The sequence below is a fragment of the Typha latifolia genome, chromosome 10 (assembly GCF_019914945.1).
Source record: "Typha latifolia isolate L0001 chromosome 10, TyphaL0001v2, whole genome shotgun sequence".
NCBI lineage: Eukaryota > Viridiplantae > Streptophyta > Magnoliopsida > Poales > Typhaceae > Typha > Typha latifolia.
Window position 1 is genome coordinate 3,620,570 of NC_133095.1, and position 18,963 is coordinate 3,639,532.

At 36.2% G+C, this 18,963-nt stretch overlaps 1 protein-coding gene across 3 annotated transcripts; it reads right to left on the minus strand.

Annotated features, from left to right (window-relative positions):
• Window positions 1-617: 617 nt before the first annotated feature.
• LOC140796822 (kinesin-like protein KIN-12F) lies at window positions 618-15,374 on the minus strand. Of its 3 annotated transcripts, none has more exons than XM_073149956.1 (38): window positions 15,165-15,374; window positions 14,376-15,087; window positions 13,661-13,816; window positions 13,499-13,582; window positions 13,220-13,339; window positions 12,872-12,985; window positions 12,700-12,792; window positions 12,421-12,581; window positions 12,246-12,320; window positions 12,021-12,108; window positions 11,889-11,947; window positions 11,724-11,787; window positions 11,559-11,624; window positions 11,302-11,478; window positions 10,901-11,005; window positions 10,567-10,802; window positions 10,430-10,499; window positions 10,276-10,341; window positions 10,135-10,194; window positions 9,964-10,043; window positions 9,807-9,891; window positions 7,963-9,705; window positions 7,355-7,762; window positions 4,053-6,548; window positions 3,861-3,968; window positions 3,617-3,768; window positions 3,441-3,525; window positions 3,001-3,075; window positions 2,625-2,867; window positions 2,436-2,534; window positions 2,207-2,281; window positions 2,067-2,125; window positions 1,864-1,975; window positions 1,674-1,784; window positions 1,411-1,581; window positions 1,264-1,329; window positions 1,048-1,167; window positions 618-864 (listed from the first exon to the last, which is right to left on the minus strand). In XM_073149956.1, exons 2-38 carry the CDS (start codon window positions 15,084-15,086, stop codon window positions 736-738), a joined length of 8,922 nt encoding a protein of 2,973 aa, XP_073006057.1. In that variant the 5' UTR covers window position 15,087; window positions 15,165-15,374; the 3' UTR covers window positions 618-735. The 3 variants fall into 3 exon arrangements, with proteins under 3 accessions (XP_073006057.1, XP_073006055.1, XP_073006058.1); XM_073149954.1 differs by having other exon boundaries at window positions 10,567-10,798; window positions 10,897-11,005; XM_073149957.1 differs by lacking the exons at window positions 13,661-13,816; window positions 14,376-15,087; window positions 15,165-15,374 and having other exon boundaries at window positions 10,567-10,798; window positions 10,897-11,005; window positions 13,220-13,335.
• Window positions 15,375-18,963: the final 3,589 nt, after the last annotated feature.

Genomic DNA, 18,963 nt, shown 5'->3' on the forward strand with positions numbered 1-18,963 from the left:
ATAATGTTTAATTAATATTCCCTATTTGACACCTTTCCAGCTAAATTTTTTTAATCGGTAGTAGCTTTCTCACGTGAACTAATTATTAACATACCAATTTCTCTAAAAAAATTAAGGCAATATTTTGGTTAGTGGATAAACCTCTTTTATTTATGAATAAATTCCCCCCTATTTATAACTTATAGATAATGCCCAAATATTCCTCACTCTTGAAATGTGCTTAAATATCGTTAATGTGTAATTTTAAATTTTGCATGTTTCTCTATCAAATGTAAGGAGTTGTGATAAAATTATCACACCTCTTTCTTTATAAAAAAAAAGTGTATAAATATTTTATTTGCGTTTAAGTTTTTATACACCAACCAATCACGATCTAAGTCGTAAAAGAAAAGCAATTTTAGTTATTGATATTATATTTTGATAGACCGAAGACACAAATTTGAATTAAATCTTGCAATGAACAGATTTGAAAAGGTTCAGCTAACAACAATTTTAGTTCTTTTGTAATCTTATCATTCTCTCTCACGTATAGAGATATTTTGATAGATTCAAGACGAGATTTGAACTAATAGACAGAGATTTATATTTATAGGCGAAAAGGGCCAAGACAATGCAACTGGAAGAAAAGAATAATTGCATTTGACGTATGAAAGAATGTGATCCAAAAGTTGTTAGCTAGCAGCTAACAACCATTTTGTACAAATTTGCTTCACCCCAATCTATCCGATATATCTATCATAAAGAGGATAGATGTGGAGAATCGCATGAGCTTGGTGAATTGTAGTTCTCGATCGTCCTTGAGCAAAGTGTCGCGGATTCTGAATCGAGCTCTGACAAACGAACTTTTTCACGTAACAGTTTACACTGCAATAGGAATGTTCACAATGTCAGTAAACTGAATACTTGCACTAATATGTAAGAAATGAGGGACGACAACCATTCCACAAGCAAGAAGAAACCAATTGAAAAGGTCAGTCTAGTTCAGCAATAGTACTCATCAGGTCAGCTGAACTTTTGAACATTATTTTGAAAATAAATAAAATTCACCTTCAGCTTCAAATCTTGCACTTCATTCTCCAGTGAAGTAATATGGTTCTTCAAAAGATTAAGCGCATCTTCTGCCGCTGACAAACTTGTATTGTATTTAGGCTTTGTTATTCCCGCTGCCTGCAATACCCGAATATCATGTAACATAGTAAAATGGTTGAACTAATCTAAGAATATAACTGTAAAGATCAGAAACTAGTTCCTGATAATAGTAACCTTTAAAACACTGGTACACAAGCCCAAAAGCTCTTGGGCCAGCTTGAGCCTATCCTCTTCGCTATCCTGATAAGATGTATTCAAATTAAAGATCAAATGTTACTTAGCATCTGTAAAGATCATCTTCTCATTAAATATCACACGCACTTGTAGTTTCCTACTCAACAGCTCCTCGTCATCTATGTTAATATATGGATTCTTTCCACTAGTAGATCTATAGTGAGCAAGCTCTTCTTTCACACGTGAAAGGACAGCCTCTGACCGCTGAAGCCTTGCACTTAGTTCTTCATTCTGTAGCTTCAACAAAGTGTTCTCTTCCTGTGAATTGCACAAACATATTAAAGTAACAGAAACAAATTGCAGAAGAGAAAGTATATATATTAGCAGAGTGGAAAATCAAAACACGGTACCTTAGTTTTAGCATGATGGTGAATACGCAGCTGAAGATTTTGTTGGTTAGAGAGCTTTCTCACTTCATCTTCAAGTTCCATAATCATCTTCTTATAGTTAGCATTTTCAGCCTTCAAATATAATAGTGAATTAAGGTTATAAGGGATAAAACAAAAAAGGAAAGAAATGTTTCTAGAAGACACTACAAACCTTAAACATTTCATTTTCAGTTGTCAGGAACTGTTCTCGATGCCGAAGCTTCTCAATAGTAATACGAGCAGCCACCAGTTCTGTGTGTCTTTGATTTATCTCATCAAGCCAGCTACAATATTTAATATCCCAAAGCATTTAATTTGCTATAGTGACTTTGAAATTGGCTTTGAAAAGGTAGTGTTGAAAAGAGATGCATCTACCTCTGTCTCTCTTTAATAAATTCATGGAGCTGCTTCTTCAGCTTGTCCACCTCTTGCATCTGTCGAACATACAACTTCCCAAATCAATACCAAGAAAGACAAAGCTCCATAGTATTACCAGGAATTCTATTGGAACAGACCTTCTCCTCATGTTCTTGATTGTCAAAAGGAGATGTATCTTTTATCTTTGTCACTTGATGGTTGCCTAGTAGTGACTAGCAGCAATAAAGTTCAAGTTAGTAATAGAATTCTTAGTGCTCTGAATGTATTGTGTACTTGGAACAGCATTACATTCTTTAAGTTAAGATCATTAATGTCATAATAAGATATATTACATAAATCAGACCAACTGAGGTAGGTTTATCTTACCGCATAGCTTGTCATATCTAACTTGACCCCTAACAGATCACGAATCACGTCATGAGTCATGCTTTCCGCTGCTGCTAACCGTGTGTTCAACATGAAGATCTTGAAAGAAGATGCAATGAAGTTACATATAAATGTAATCATGTTAAATGAGAGACGCCAATAAACATAAATGATCAAAGATGTTCATACCTCCTTTTGCCTGTTTGCAGCTAAGGCTTCAAGCTCCTCTATCTGACGCTTTGCTGCAGTCAGTTCTTCATCTTTCTCGGAGTTCATTTGTTGAGCTAGTCCCAATCCAATACATTTAAAAGGAGAACCTGAACCCCTAGATTTAACTACATTCTTTTCTGATTTGGTCGGTCCCATGTTTGTGGCAACAGAAGATACAGCTTCAATCTTAACTTTCTGTGCCATGGCCTCCAGATCCTTGAACTGATTCAACATTGTTGCATTTCATTTATTAGAAACCAGATGGTTCTTTTCTATTTTCCATTTTCAATAAAAATTGACATATATATATGCAGAATGATATTATTCCTGGAAAAGATTTGAGAAGCTATTGTACCTTTTGTTGGTACTCTCTAGTCTGTGCCTCTGCATGCATGTTAAGCTCAGAGATATGTGCCTTGCATTGTGCAATCTGTACAAAATAGGGAAAAGAAATTCAGACTTAGTGCATATTAATACTTTATTAGGCATTTTCTTGTTTTACTATCTTGGTCGTTCATAGTTCTCTGTTTACATTAAAAAACTTGTTTATTCTTCACACCGTCATACACTAATCATTGAGTTATCCAATTACAGAAGGTTGAAATAATTACTTCATTTCCATGGATGTAGAGTTGATAATATACTTTCAGTAACAACAACATATGGGCTTGGCAACGAGTGCAGTAAAAAGTACCAGGAATGAGATTGTTATAAACTTTAGTATTACCAGACTAACTCAACAATTATAAATCTGTTTTAACTCAATAATCATAAACTTTTGCGTGACAGTTGTACCTCTACATCCTTTTCAGCAACCTCCTTCTGAAGATTTTGAATATTTTTCTCGGCCTTTTGTAGTTCACTGTTCACATTAAGATGCCTGTAGAGAAATAAAATGAGAATATATATATATATAGTAGCCCCTGCAAAGACTTAAGCAGCTCAGCACTAATACGAGTAGTCATGTAAACCTGGACAAGTCAATATCCCGATCTTCTAAAGTACTCCATGTTCTACCGGAGGAAGGCACTGTCAGCATTTGATGCCTCACTTCCTGAAGTTCCGCTTCTAGTTCTTCTCTCTGCAGTTTTTGTCTTTCAGCTTCAGCTTTGACGATGTCCACCTTAAATATAAGCAATCAAAATCATAGTTGGAAACTGAAACTTGACGAGAAAAGCCTTGAAATAAACATGAAAAGGAACAGAAATGTTAAACCTTGTTTTCCAGTGCATAAACAGTGCATTCAAGTTCCTCAATAGACTTCTCCAAAAGCTTGACCTCTTCTTCCTTTTCTTCAGCATAGGCCTTCCTTTCCTCCGCCATCTGTAAACCAATATAAAAGGAATAGCATTAAAATAATGACAACATTAACATTGTCAAGTTACTAATTGAAAAGGTTTTAGGCACCTGTTGAGCTTCCACAGCGATAGCTTCATTTTCTTCAGCAATAGCCTGTGACATTTCCATCTTCTCTTTCAATGCAAGCATCTCAGAACCAAGACGATCTCTTTCCTCTGAAAGTTTGGAAATGTGATTCTGCAAATTTTCAACACCACAGTTCCTTTGACTAAGCAAAGTTGTAAGTTCAAGTAACTCTTCTTCCAATCTTTCCACAATTATATTTTTTTCTGCCAACTCTTCCTCTATAGCATTTTTCATCCCCTTAATGTCTTCCATCTGAGATTTTAACTCATAATTTTCAGTGGAGAGTAAATTCAGCTTGGAAAGCTTTTCGGAAAGCTCTAACTCAAGATCAGTAATCTTTTCGCTCTTCTCCAGTACTTCAGTTTCTATGATCTGTCTATTAGAAACAGCATCATCAAGTTCACCTGACCTAGACGCAAGTTCAGCTTCTAAAGACTCCAGTGCCACAACCATCCTTTCAATTTCATCCTTTTGATCTTTTGCAATAGATGCCGACTCCTGCAGTAAGCTCAGATCAAATAACAAACCCTTTGATACCTCATCCTTCCACATTAAATCACATTGGAGAGAATAATTCTCAGACTTCAATTTCTCAACAGAGAGCTCGATGAGCTCTAACTCATTGGCAAACTTAGAAGCTACTTCTTTGTGTTCAATTATATCTTTACAAACCCTGTCTAATATCAGATCAATATGTCCATTCATGACATGAAACATCTTATTCACATCCATATCTAAAGATTGTGCTAAATCGAAGCCCGCCCTAAGCATTAAGGCAAGCATGGAAACAATTTCATCTTTCTCATCAGAAACTGCTGATAATTCATGTTTCAATAAACCATTCTCAGACTTCAATGCATTTGCTTTTTCAATTTCAGTTTCCATGATCTCAGCATTCAAATCACGCTCCTTAGATATGACTGCATGAGAACATAGTAATTCCTCTACTTGTGAATTTTTTCTGTCCAAATCTGTTTGCAGAGCTATAATCTGGGATTCGCATGAGAGAATCGTGTCCCTTAACTTGGAATTTTCCTGTTCCATAGCATTATTTTGGTTAATGGAAGACGTGAACCCCAATTTTGTTGTCTGCAAATCCTCCATAATTCTGACATTGTCTTCCTTCATCTTCTTGAAGTCATTCTTCACTCTTTTATTTTCTTCATGCAAGGAATATAATTCATCCCTTTTCAGATCCCCATCTATATTACTTAGAGTTGCTTCTGTCATCATTTTCTCCAACACCTGATGAAAAGTATCTCTTTCTTTTTGTAACTCACATATTTGCGAGGCCATCTGATTAATATCCCCAACATTTTGCTCCATCTCAGACACCAGAACAAGCAACTCGATGTCTTTAGCAAACATATTAATCATAATCAACTCAGTACGAGAATTTGCTGCATTCCTGAACAATTCAGATTCATTAAAGCACTGCATATCACTAGCCTCAGTTAGACCTGTCGATATAAATTCAGAAGAGACATTATAAGTGAGAAGATCTAGGTCTTCCTGAAGTGAGTCCCTAAACATTTCATTGATAATCAGGACTTCATCTAGCTGTCGAGAGATTACTTCATTTTCCCTTGATGCTGCAGCTAAGGCATTTCTCTTGTTAGCGTCAAGCTCTTTCACCAAGTCTGCAAGTTCATTGTACATAGAGTTTGATCTAGACAACATTGACTCTTCTTGCAATTGCAGATGCAAAATTTTCTTCTCAAAAGAACTTAACCTGGACTTGAACTCAGCTGTTTCATCTTCTTTTTTCGAAATGCGACTGAAACTGTTATTAATGTCAGCCAGTAGCTTTCCTTTGAGAACACTACATATTTCAAGTTCTCTTTTTGCTCTTGTATTGTGCTCTCTCAGATTAGAAATTATAGAATTAGATTCGGACAGCCCTTGCTGAAGGAAACCATTCTCCACATTCAGCCCAGTAACTCTCTCCAACAAAATTCCCATCTGGCAGAGATGTAACACAGAAACAGCACAATCTTTTCCAATGATTGCTGACCAAGTCTCCTCCAACCAAGTTCTTGCTACCTCTGCAAAGTTTTGAAGCTGAGACTTTAGCCAGTCAGTATCACAAGCTATAGAGCCTAATTTCTCTGAAATGTAAGATTGTAGATGCCTGACAATTTCCTCTAAATCCAGAACTAAGCTCTTTGCTTCCAGAATGTCGGAACAAAATTTCTTCTTCATTAACTCATATTCTTGTTCCTTCATATCAAGGGAAGACCGCAAACTCTGTACCACATTTATTAAACTATTTTTTTCGTGGTATAATATGCTTTCATTTTGTTGATACCTTTCTATATCAAGCTTTGCAGATTCATTTGCTTGCATCAGTGCATTGACCAAAATATCAGCTTCTGCTATAGTTTCTTGAGTTTCCTCAAGCTTCGCAAGAAGACTTGAAGCCTCAAATGTTTTCTGGGTGGAAACAGCCTTTGCATCATTAAGCTCAAGCTCAAGTGCCTAGGAAACAACACAGTTGGAAAGTTAGTTTAATAACTTGGCAATATTTCTTTAATTTACTTTAAGAAAAACCAACAATGTGATAGGAAAACATCAAGATAGTTAACTAGAAATTGCAAGAACTATCGGTATATTTATAATAAAGAATTAAAGATGCATGAAATGTTTTTATAAGGGACATTCCATGATTTGGAGTTGGGTGGGAACTTTAAAGGAAAATAGGAACTGGAGAAAATCAAATGAAATAAAAACTCAATGCACTTTTTCTTCAATTTATGTAGAATTCATGTTTAGGCACTCACCACTATGTTGTACCATACTCATTAACTTGAAAAGAGTCAAAAGTTTGTAAACATGACTATAATGTAGAGTAAATTTACAACAATCTAGAGCATAGTGAGAAATAGGATAAAAAATTAGACTTTAACCTCCGTTTTTAGAGAGAATAAGTTCATGGATTGTTTGGATTACAATAATGCACTACTTGTAAATCTGCCAGTACTTCCAAGAAAAGGTAGATGTTCTTCCTTTAGGTGAATTGATAAGTTATGACTTCTATTAAGATACTAACAGAGGATGAGTCTTTAAATTTACTACATAGTGCCTATAAGCATTTCGCTATTGAAATTTAAAAAGCATAGGAAAGCATGTAAAAATATGCACAATTCAAAAAAATATGCTATAATAAATGTTATTCTCATGAGTAATATGAAAACTTTATAGGATAGAAATTAGTCATCATTGGACCAACAAATTGGCAGAATATTACAGCAGAACTTCCAGGAAGTTTCTCTAGAAAACATTACCTCTTTTGTTTTGTGCCAACATGCATTAGATGCTGTGGCATTGCTCTCTATTGTTTGCAGCTTAGTTTCCAACAGTGACATCCTAGTTTGAAAATGATTTTCTTTATCAGTTATCTCTGATTTCATCCGAAGCAATTCATCCATGAGATACTCAAAACTCGTCTTACTCTGAATCTCACGTCTCTTTATCTTTTCCTTTTCGTTCAGTATTACAGACATCTGAGCTTGTATTCCCTGTAGGCAACTAAGTGCAGATTCCACCTCCTTCCTTAGAAGGAGAATGGTCAAACCTCTATCAAAGGTATCCTCTGATAAAGACTTGTTTGGACTCTTGCTTGGTAAATGGTTAGTATTACCACCAGACAGAATTTCAATGTTGCGTTGCTTCTTAAAGGTAACATCCTCAACCTGTGATAGATGGAATAGAAACCTGTGAGATGCAATAGAAACCTCATAAGAAATATTAATTTCCAACGCTGCTTCCAAGCCAGATTAACTAAAATAAAACAAAGTATCTGGAAGAGAAATATAAGAACTTACTGACAAGAGGAGCGAGATAGGTTGACATGGTTCAGCTTGATTATCAATTAACAAAAGCATTAGCTTACCTTGTCCTCAGAGTTGCTCTCTGTACTTTGAACAAAGTCATTTCCTGAATTGTACACTTCTGCAGGGAAGTTGGCCTGTTCAACAAAAGCATTCATGCTTGGCATTAGTGTATTCATTTCCATTGCAATCTCATTTATTGTCCGCTTTGCATTCAAAAGGTCTGCCGCTGTTCTTGATAAAGCAGAGTCTTCCTCTTCCTTTTTCAGTTTATCTAAAGCTAGTGTTTGTTCATTCTCCTGAGCATCTTTCAGCAATGCAGTAATGAACTCCTGAGATTGCATTAATTGAGATCTCAGATGTTGGTTCTGTTTTTCTGCATCAGTTTGGAGAGCAACATAATAATGTAGGAGAACCTCCTCTTGTATATAAAGTTGTATGGACTCATCAAGCATGAGTTTCATATGGTCAAGTTCTTCAAGATGTGCATCATTCATCTCAGTTAATCTGTTTACAGCCATGAAGGCGACAGTTGCACGTACTTCAGATGTCCTAATACATTCTTCATTTTGTTTGATGCTATCTTCCAATTCGACTAAAACAGATGCTTTTTCAGATAATTCTGATGTTAACAGAAGAATTACTTTTTCTTTTTCGCTAGCTTCCTGTTGTTGTGCTTCAGTTATTGCCAGTGTTGCTCCTCTTAAGGACCTCAACTTCCATTCCAGGTCATCTCTTATGCCTTGTGCATCCTCCAAACACTTCTGAAGCTCTTCAATCAACGCATCTTTCTCAGAAATGCCCCTAATAATCCTTCCAACCTGTTCCCCAATCCAATTACTTTGACGACAGGACCCAGAGATTGAAGCAACCTGTTCAGAAGCTTCTTCAAGAGCTACATTTCCATCAGCAAGAGCATCTGCGATCTCATGTGCTGATCTTTCCCAATCTTCAGTCAGCAACCTAAGGCCCCTGTCTTTCTCCACAACCATTTCAGAAAGCCTTTTGTTCTCTTCTGCTATCAAACTTAGCCTTTCATGCAGGTCTCTTGTCTCAGTTTCCAACGCCACCAGACTTTGTTTGGCCAGTAACTCATTTCTGCTGCTAGAATCAACCTGCTGTTGAAGAGCTAAGAGCTCTTCTTGTAAGCATACAATCACCTCAGCTGTCTCAACCTCAACCTGTCGACGTACTTCATCCATTTCTCGCTCAAGATATGTTTGTGATGCCTCGTCACTTTGGTACCTTAAGTTCAGACAACGTGCCTTATCAAGGGATGCTTGCATTCTTTTCATTTTATGCTGCAAAGGTGAATCCTCACTATCAGAAATTTTAAGAGGCTGGCCTCTCAGACTCTCTTGTGCAAAGCATAGTTTGTTTTCCCCTTGACAACGGACGCCAAGTTGATTCTTTAAACTGGAGATCTCAAGATCATGTTTCTTTAGAAGCTCTACATTTTGGTGGTTATTCTCCCTTAGTGTTTCAAGCTCATTAATTAATAGGATCTCTTGAGATTCAAGAGCTTCAATCACAGATCTAGCATCTTTTAGTTCACTCTCTGTTACCTCCTGCTCCTTGCCTAATTGGAGGGCTCGTTCATTTGCTATTTTGAGCTCGTAGTCCACATAAAGAGCTCTTTTCTCTACCTGTGTACGTATTGCCTTCTCTTCTGCTAGAATTGTTTTGAGTATATCCAACTCCAGCTGCAAATTCAGAACTTCAGTATGACCTCTGTCTTCATGAGAGTAGGCATCCATCTTTACAAATGCATGTCCATCTTCCTGGCATGGTTCTGAACCCAGATCCTGATATTTATCAAAAGTGTGTAAGCTGACAGTAAATTTACAAACTATATTACAGAGAAAAGAGCAGTCTCAGAAACAAAATTTAGTTCAACTTCTCTTACCGTATTTTGAGGTTTGGCATTAAGATGTTTATCATGGGTTGCAGACTCAATCTTGCTCAACTCTGCATGCAGATCAGTCATCTCCCTGCAAAATAAAGGGTCACATGCTTAAGTAAAGTAAGGTACAGAAAAGAGGAAATGAAACATAAAAATGTACCTGGTTAGTTTTTCATTTATTTCCAAACAAGATCGTAAATCTTTTCTGCAGTTCTCCAACTCTTTGTTGGTCATTTTCAACTGAAAATGCACATATAGCATAATCATATTTTCAAGGAAGAAAAAGCTCAGGCATGAATAAATTAATCCTACTTAGACAAATAACTGATACCTCCAAAGATAAAGATCCATCAGCGCAGGCTGAGGAAGCAAATTGAGGATGTCTACAATCCTGAGACCATTAAAAAGTTTCTGTAAATATGGAAAATAAGAGAGAAATTACATGAAGAGAAATTAGGTACATAATTTCAACCTGGAGTTCTATATCTGAGTTAGGTTGCTGATTGCATTCAAAGTCCCCATCAAGGATTTGTATGAGCTGTAGATGCATGGCATGAGTAACTTGTTAGTGGCAAGGTCACTATCAAATGAAGAGGTCTTAGTAATAATATGACAGCAAAATAGACCTGGTTGCGCAGCTGAGCTACTTCATTTGATAGAAGCTCCTTTTCTCCTTCTTCGTAGAAGTCCTGGAACCTATGAGTATGCAAAGAACATTTTAAAACCTTGTGATGAAGGTTTACCTCGCTAGTCCAGAAACTACCTTCTGAGTTGATCTAAGAGCCTGATATTTTCTAATGCAAAACGAGTTACTTCAGGATTCCTATCAACTCTCGCATGAAGCAACTGTATCTCTTCAGTCAAAGCTTTGTTTTCTTCCAGAAGATATACATCTTTTGGCATTTCACCATCTAGAAGGGTCTCCATTCGATGAATCTTATCTTCTCTAAACTTCAGCATCATTTTACTGCACCGTGTATCCTCCTCTCTTTGACGTACCTGTAAAAAAAAATTCCATCGAGATTAGTTTTCACTTCCCAGTAGAACGTTTTGCAGCAAAGTCTTAGTGCACTTGTTCATCATAATTCAAAAGGTACCAGACGGTTCAGCTGTTCAATTTCAGCTTCAAGTTGCTTAATTGTAGTGTCCGCCATTTTTTCCCTTCGCAAAGAACCAACTAATGTTGCTTCCAGAGATTTCAACTGCAGGATGCCATCCCAGTTTCAGATCATGATCGTGAAAATTATCATCCAACACAGAGAACATTCTCAAATAATGTAAAAATGCTTATATATAGAGAAAACATGCAGGAGTTCACGCACTCGGCTGGTAGCTAGTAGCCTCATATGGCTATCATCTAAATGTGCAAGTACTACATCAATCAATTAAAGGAAACTCGGCAGCATGTTAAAGGAACATAAGTTTTAAGATCACCACCAAGCAACCAAAGAAAGCCTCCACTTTACAAGAGTTAAAGCTCGCATATGAAAAAAAATACCTGTTTATTTGAAACTCTTATGCTGTGCAAAGATAAATCATCAGTGTTCACTTGACCCACTCCTGGTACTGTCGCCATAAAAGCATCAGAATATTCAGCCTCAGGTTCTTCAAATATTGCTGTACGAAATGATAGAGATCTTGAAACATTTTGACGCCTGAGGAATGCAAGCTCCTCCTGATACAGATAACCCTTTCTGAGTTCAAGTTCGAATGTAGCAGATATTCCTATTTTCAAATGAATGAATTGCACACAACCTTCAAGAGACGTATCTGATGTTGCAAACTTATTGCGTCTCCTGAAGCATCTTCATTCACAACAGCCTAGAATTTAGGAAAGAAATTAATTGTGTCCAATCAAATGACATCAAGATAATTTGATAGAAGGAAAAAAAAGCAATATTTTATAGGTAGAATGATTACATTGTTCTGAATGAGTCTTGCACGCTGAGCAAACTTGAGGGTACTGAGTGTTTCACTAGCAGCACTGCGAAGCATGAGAAGCATGACATCTTAATATGCCTGAGATAAACACCAAACCTAATGTACAAAGTAAAAGAGGCAGAAAACATGAGAAAAGTCACCCACCAAATTGAAGGACTGACATTTGCAATGATCATTGTTTTTGAGTTACCACCAAGTGAGTCCTGACAGAAACAGAATCCTTAATTTCTGAAAAGGTGAATAATTACATGTAGGAAAGTCAAACAGAATATTTACTTGGAGAAGAAATGTCAGCCTTGAGTCTCTGTACGGAACATGTCTTTGCTTTCCATTAGCCAACTCAGATAGAAGCATTATTACATGACTGCAAATCCATGCTTGCAAACATCATTTGGGGTTCAAATTGAGGTAATTATAGCATTGGCATATTACTAGCTGTGAAATGAATGTGTTTTGAATGAAGAAAATACTGTCATCAATAACGAATGTCGTTATGCATACCCAAGTGTAGATAAGGATTTATTAATATTGGCAGCTTCCTTCAAACGCTCACCTTCAGCACCTGACATCTTTTGCCTGTTTCAAATGGAGGGGTCAAATATCTGGGTCTTACAGGCAGCAATCATGATGGTGATAGACTGATAGTTGATCAGTATCACTAGTATCATAATTTTACCTTTCTGAGCCAGCTAAATCTACAAGGTTTAGTCTCGCAAATCGAAAGTTAGTAGATGAATCCTTTTCCCATCTGCTCTCAATGACACATGTAAAAACACTGTGGGAGCGGCTGCTCTCACGATTCATATTTGTTGCAGCAACTTTCCTATTTGCTGCACCCTGAGATAGAACTAGCACAGTGTGAGTGATGGGCTTAAATTGCTACAGAACTTACAAGCTCTTAGGCTAATGATAACTTCCAAGCACAACATGACAGTAAATTCAGAGATACGTCTACCTGAATAAGAAGCTTCAGAATATCGTTAACACTCTCAACTTCAAATTCAGTAAGATTTTCAACATAGACACCGTTTCGTATATCTTCTCGTAACTGCTCAAATATACCACATTCTCAACTCAAGTAACAGCATCTTACAAATCTAACATGAAAAGACAGAATAAATACTTACAAGCAGATTGCTGGATGAAGGATCAAGAAGATCACTGATCTGTTCATTGTAAATCTCCAGGAAGGAACATTTGCAGCTGTATTTAAGTTTCTCATCCCTTCTGCTCTCCTCTTCCTGTGATTCAACATTAAAATGAATTACAATAGAAAATGCTTGGAATTCCCATACTGCTAAGTGAGTATGAACATTGGAAGTAACAACATAAAAGATAAGCATATAACAAGAATACACGACATTTGTGGAACAACACATCAGAACAATTACATAGAGTAATAGGACACATATGGCCTCTTATATGTAGAGAGAGAATTATAACATTGTGAGCCAAAATGATGGTGTCACATTTACCGCTCTGATTCTTGCAAACAAGAATTCAAAAATACGTGGTGTCATCCCACGGTCCAGGCTAGGCCTCACTTCCAGTTCACTGATTTCTCCAAGCATCGTGTATGTCTTCCCACTCCCTGTCTACAGCCAAGAGAACAAAAATTTAACATAACATGTGAACTATTATTGGCTAAAGAGGAACCATTAACTAAAAGAACCTTTACTTAAATGTTGTTCATCATTGCATACTTCTGCAAAGAGAAGCTAGCATCTACCATTGTTTTAAAAGTACAGAAGTACCTGGCCGTAAGCAAACATGCAACTGTTGTATCCAGACATACAGTTCTCAACCATCGGCAAACCGGCCACTCTGAAAAGCATCTCCTGTGAGAAGTTCCAAAAACGAATAAGGCTACAATACCTATAATGCTAGTTTTCTTTCTATATGTGATGACTTCAGACCTGGTTTACTGTTTCGCATGCAACATAGTCAAATGTAAAACGTGTTTCTGGTTGCCCTATCCATGTAATGCTCTGTGCATTCTCCTGCTTCAAGCATCTGTTGTAACCTTGCAAGCTTCGCTCTGTGCTATTTAGAGGACGGACACGGATCACGACCTGAAAATATTAAACAATTAATAATGACCATTGCATATGTTTCCTTTTCTCCACATAGAAGTTAAAATTTTGATTTCTAATTGTTTCTGTTCTCAATTCTCATGAAGTTGCTGCTTGTTAAATTCTCTTGGTGCTCTCGTACATACTGTATAACTAAGAAATGAGGAAACAAAAGGTTTGCAAATAGTTGGATCTTTGAACCTTTGCTGGCTTCTAACAATGATCTTACAACCTCAGATCTACAATTTATAGAGGATAGAGCTAGAGGTGCATATTTAGTTTTCTTCTAATCTTACTGATTTGGAATATCAGGTTTATTTCACCATAGCAGCTCTTTTAATCTACATGTGCCTGAATTATGCTTTCTGATAAAAGCCATTTACATAAATACACGATAGTATGTTATGTATATTGAAGAGAATAGGAATTTTCTGCTTGACAAAGTGGCTTAAAATGTTCACATTTACGATTTGGCAATGTAAAAATGATATATCGAGTAATTAAACAAGAATTAAACAAGTGAATTTCGGTGGCCTGCTGATGACGAAAAGATGGATACCTGTACATTATGATCCATCCAGAAAGATGGATCCTCCTTAAGCTCGAAATGTGGCACTTCAGCAGAATTAACTACTCTTGGTGGTGTGGAAGCTATTGGAACACCCTTTGACGCCATATAAAAGCTAATGGCCCGATTCCCTACACTCATAGGAGGGCGGGAGCCGCTGTGGCCAGCGTAAGCTGGCTTCGAAACACTTTTGGTGGGCGTGCTCTGGGTGGAACTGCTATCTGAATGGACCGATGATGCCTTCCCCGCCGTCCGATAAGTACGAGGAGTATTCATACTATACACAACACCAGTTCCTAAGCTTATTCCACGGTTAATCGGAGGCAATTGGCTTGTGCTATGGTGGCTCGACTCCTCCATACAGTTCACCCCAGGCTCACTCTTTGGAACCCATCCAAACCGGTTCCTTGACGAAGTCTGCTTCTCCGGCGTACGGAACGGCAGGTGCCCGTCCAAAACCTTGGACTGGATCTTGGAAGGAGTCGTCGCCTCCGCCTTCCTCTTCAAATTTGCACCTTGATCCAGCCCCGGCTTAGGGTTCTGCACCGGCTCCTGAATTGCGTTCAGAGGAGCCCTAGAGGGATCCGAATCTGGCTGAAAAGCCAAGGGTTCGGCGGAATCCAGCGGGAGATTCTCATTATTTCCTTCCGAAGAAGGAACCTTTCCGGGGTTCCGACGAAACAGCTTCAAATCCCTCAACATTCTGTGTAGAAAAATTTCAACTCAAGATCGAAACTTTCGAGTCAGGACACGAGGAGTGAGATAAAAAGAGGGATTTACCTAACGGAGGAGCACAAGAACAAGATCCCACGACCCCTCTTCTCCAAATTAGCTCTCTAGGGTTTACAGATCTCTAGGGATTTGGAGGAAAGAGGAGAAACCATAGAACAAGGACGAGGATTTCTTTCTCGCGGTCGGAAATGGAAATCTCTCTCTCCCTCTCTTCTCTCTCTCTCTCTCTCTTCTCTCTCTTCTCTCTCTACGATAGTTGAGAGGAAGGGAGAAAGACGAGGGTTTAAGATTTTGAATTGGGGAGGAGGGGAAGAGAAACGGACGGTAGAGATTTTGGGAGATTTGAAATTGAGGGTCCGTGGCCATTCGGGTTTCGAATTCGGGGGCTGTTTGGGAAATTGGGATTTCTTTTTCCAATTTTAAATGGTGTGGGCCATGTGAACAACGGCTACTTTCTATTTGTCTCGCACGAAATTTTAGAATTTGAAAATTGTAGGCGGATAAAAAATTTGCAAGGTATCGATAGATCTAACCGAGAATTTTGAGGATTAATTGTATCTAGCTTTCGATTTATAATAATAGACTTTAGTATATACTGTATATATAAATTATATAAATTAGGTGTAATTTATTATAATAAAATATATATTGGCTATAATAATATATATATTAGGTGCAATTTATTATAATAAATAATATATATTGGCTATAAAAAATATATGGACTTAGATTTATATATTAAATTAAAAAGTTAAATATAATTAACTTGAAAAAACTAATCTTAACACTAAATATATATGGGATATGTAGTTCTCTAAAAAAGAAAGTAGATAAAAGACTTAAAAGTCATTTCTCACCTTTTATGTTTCTTTTATATACTTTTAACATTGCGAAGTCATATACTCTCTCTCCTATCCACTAGCCAACTGAGAAAGGAGAGAGTTTTTGCTTCTAATGTGTGATCTTCTTTATTCTCTTCTCCCTCAACTTCTAATCGCCCCTAAAGGTTGTTCATTAATGCGATGAGTCGTAAGGGGAGGTGTAAGAAGATCTCTATGTTTTTGTACATTTATTCTGTTTGTACCAACCTTCTATTAGTGTGGCGAAGGAAGGTGAGAGTGTGATCAAGCTTCTTCTCGAATCTCTCTCTCGTTAGCTTCAATCAATCGGTTCGATTCTAACCGTTTGGGCTAGACTATAGGAGAATGAAATGTCTCTAGGATTTTTATGGCGACTCATCTCTGTCATCTTCCGTGATAGTTTGAGAACTTGTCTTCCTCTCTCCCCCTCATTCTTTCTTATGGAGCTTATCTATTATTTACTTTCTTCGATCTTACTCTATATGTGTAGTTTTATCTATCATTATGTCTCTCTTTTGTGGGTTGGTGAATGTAAGATTATGTTTGCTGGGTCGATAGAGGTTGTTACTAAGCTACTTATATACATCTAAAGCTTTTCGTGCATGTATTTTGTCGGGGCTAGGTGTTATGTTATTCTTATGTGCCTATCATGTTTAATGTCATATTTTTATTTATTATAACATATGAATTACCCAAGTAGTAAGGGATTGTTTAATGGATTGTTTTATATCTCATATTTGTTGCTGGGCATTATCCTTCTATCTATGCGTTGTATATTTTGTTTGTCAGAGATAAGTTTGAGAATTTTTCTCAATATTTTTTTTTATCAAAATTTGTAACTGTATGATTTTATGAATGAAATTATTCACGAGCTCTCCCTAAAACACACACACACCAATTGGAGATTAGGAATTATTATTTTTTCAAGAGCTTTATAAATGTTAGGATAGCAAATTAGATTTCTTATTTGGGTTTTATTGAGGTAATTTGGTATTATAAATACTTAACAAGCTTAGGAGAAGGAAAGGGGGCTTTTGTAACATTTAATTTTTTATTTGTAATAATATACTCTAACGTGCATAGCAAATGTAAATTATGTGCATTCTAAAATAACAAAATATGCATTGACTATATATATATATATATACGTTCAATTTTATATAATAATTTGAAATTTTAAATATAATTAAATTGCAAAAGTTCGATAAGAAAAGAGAGATGATTGCCCACTATATCTCTAGTAACAACATCCAATAGAATTAAGAATATTATATTACCTTTAAAAAGAGAAAAGAGTTAAAATATGTAAAATACCCCTAATTTTATATCTAGTAGACCATAGTTTAATGGTGTAAGTGTAATTTGTTAAGTTTTATTTGTACTAATATAATTGGCAAATTATATTTCAAAATATAATTTTTATTTATGTAATGTGTCTAGATTTTATGTATAAGCATATGCACAAGTTATGATAAGTTATGAGATGTTTGAAGTGGAAGATTGAATTAAAAGTCAAAATATTCAAAACGGTTTTGGAATCGTCATTAAAATGCTCAAACAGTGTCATGATGATCAAAGTGGTATTAAAAAATATCCAAGGACATAGGAACAACTCTGCATTTCGATCCGTTCAAACGCATTTTCCTGAGAAAGAAGAAAATAATAGGCATTTGAGCCCATTCAAATGGGCATTGCGGGCGTTGGAACGACCTCGGCTGATTTGACTTAGATTCAGATCTATCTCTATTTATCTTATCTCTAAAAGAATTTATGGAGAATTTTTTAAGAGATATTTATCTTATCTCTAAGAGATATTTATTTATCTTTAAAAATATAAAAAATTTAATATAATAGGAGGATTGAGGACTCTCGAGTATTAATTTGGAGATCATCTTTTGGAACCATTGAAGACAATTCTCAAATTTAAACAGAAGTGTAGAATAATCAACCTCGTGGGTCACTGAGGTTTGGAAACCTATCACGGGAAGCGGTGAATCGTGGGTTTTAGCGAGCAAGACTGAGAGAAACAAAATCGTGGGGATCGACGGGTTGTTTTGTAAGTCAGTCTTATAACTGCTACAAGTTTAGTGATTGGTTTTGATCCGAGTTTAGATCCGTGATTTTTTTTCGTTTTTTTTCACGTAAAAATCTTTATGTTTGTGATTGACTTTTTCACGCTTTATTTTTCACATATTATTAGTAGCGTGTGATAGATTCTATCTCCTAGGATATTTTCTTACATTTTTTTAATTGATATAAGAGCATACCTAAGTATTTAGGTTTTTTTTTCATAATTGAATCTATTAGTATACTATCTTTCTCTTTGCTCATGGAAGGCATAGCAACAAATAAGATTTAACTCTTCTTTGGACATGTTTCCATTGGATGATCTAGGCATGCAATCACATCGAGCTTTGATCAAGCTTGAAATTAATTTCAAGCCTGAATTCATAATCTAAGATTGAGTTGATTCAATTTTACTTTGAACCAATTTTGAGAGCAAACCTAAACGAGTCGATCAAGATTTAAGCACATTTAATTCAAGCCTAAATTGAGTCTGGATCAAGTTTGAATTGAATCAAATTTGATTCAAGCTTGATTAAGCCTTACCGAGCGAGAACCAGCTCAATTATTTTGCCAACCCTAGGAAGGACTCAAAAGTCTATTCACTATAAGGGTTGTGAACTAAGTAGCTTTTTTTTTCCATGTAAAATATATGCCTTATCATCACACTAGAGGGAAACCATTCTTCTCTTTCTAAGTAAGAAAATAACTTCAAATTTTATAAAAGTTTAAGTTTATTTTTTATATAAGTGTAGTGATCTATAATATAAAAATCTTTATTAAGCCTTGAATTAAAGCCCTTCTAAGTTGAAATTTAATTTAACTATCTGTCATATTACCTTGTCGAAAGGGTTGTAACTTGTAAATAAATGACTGCATATTATTTACCTGTGGAAACACACATATCATGAGTAGCCTAAATA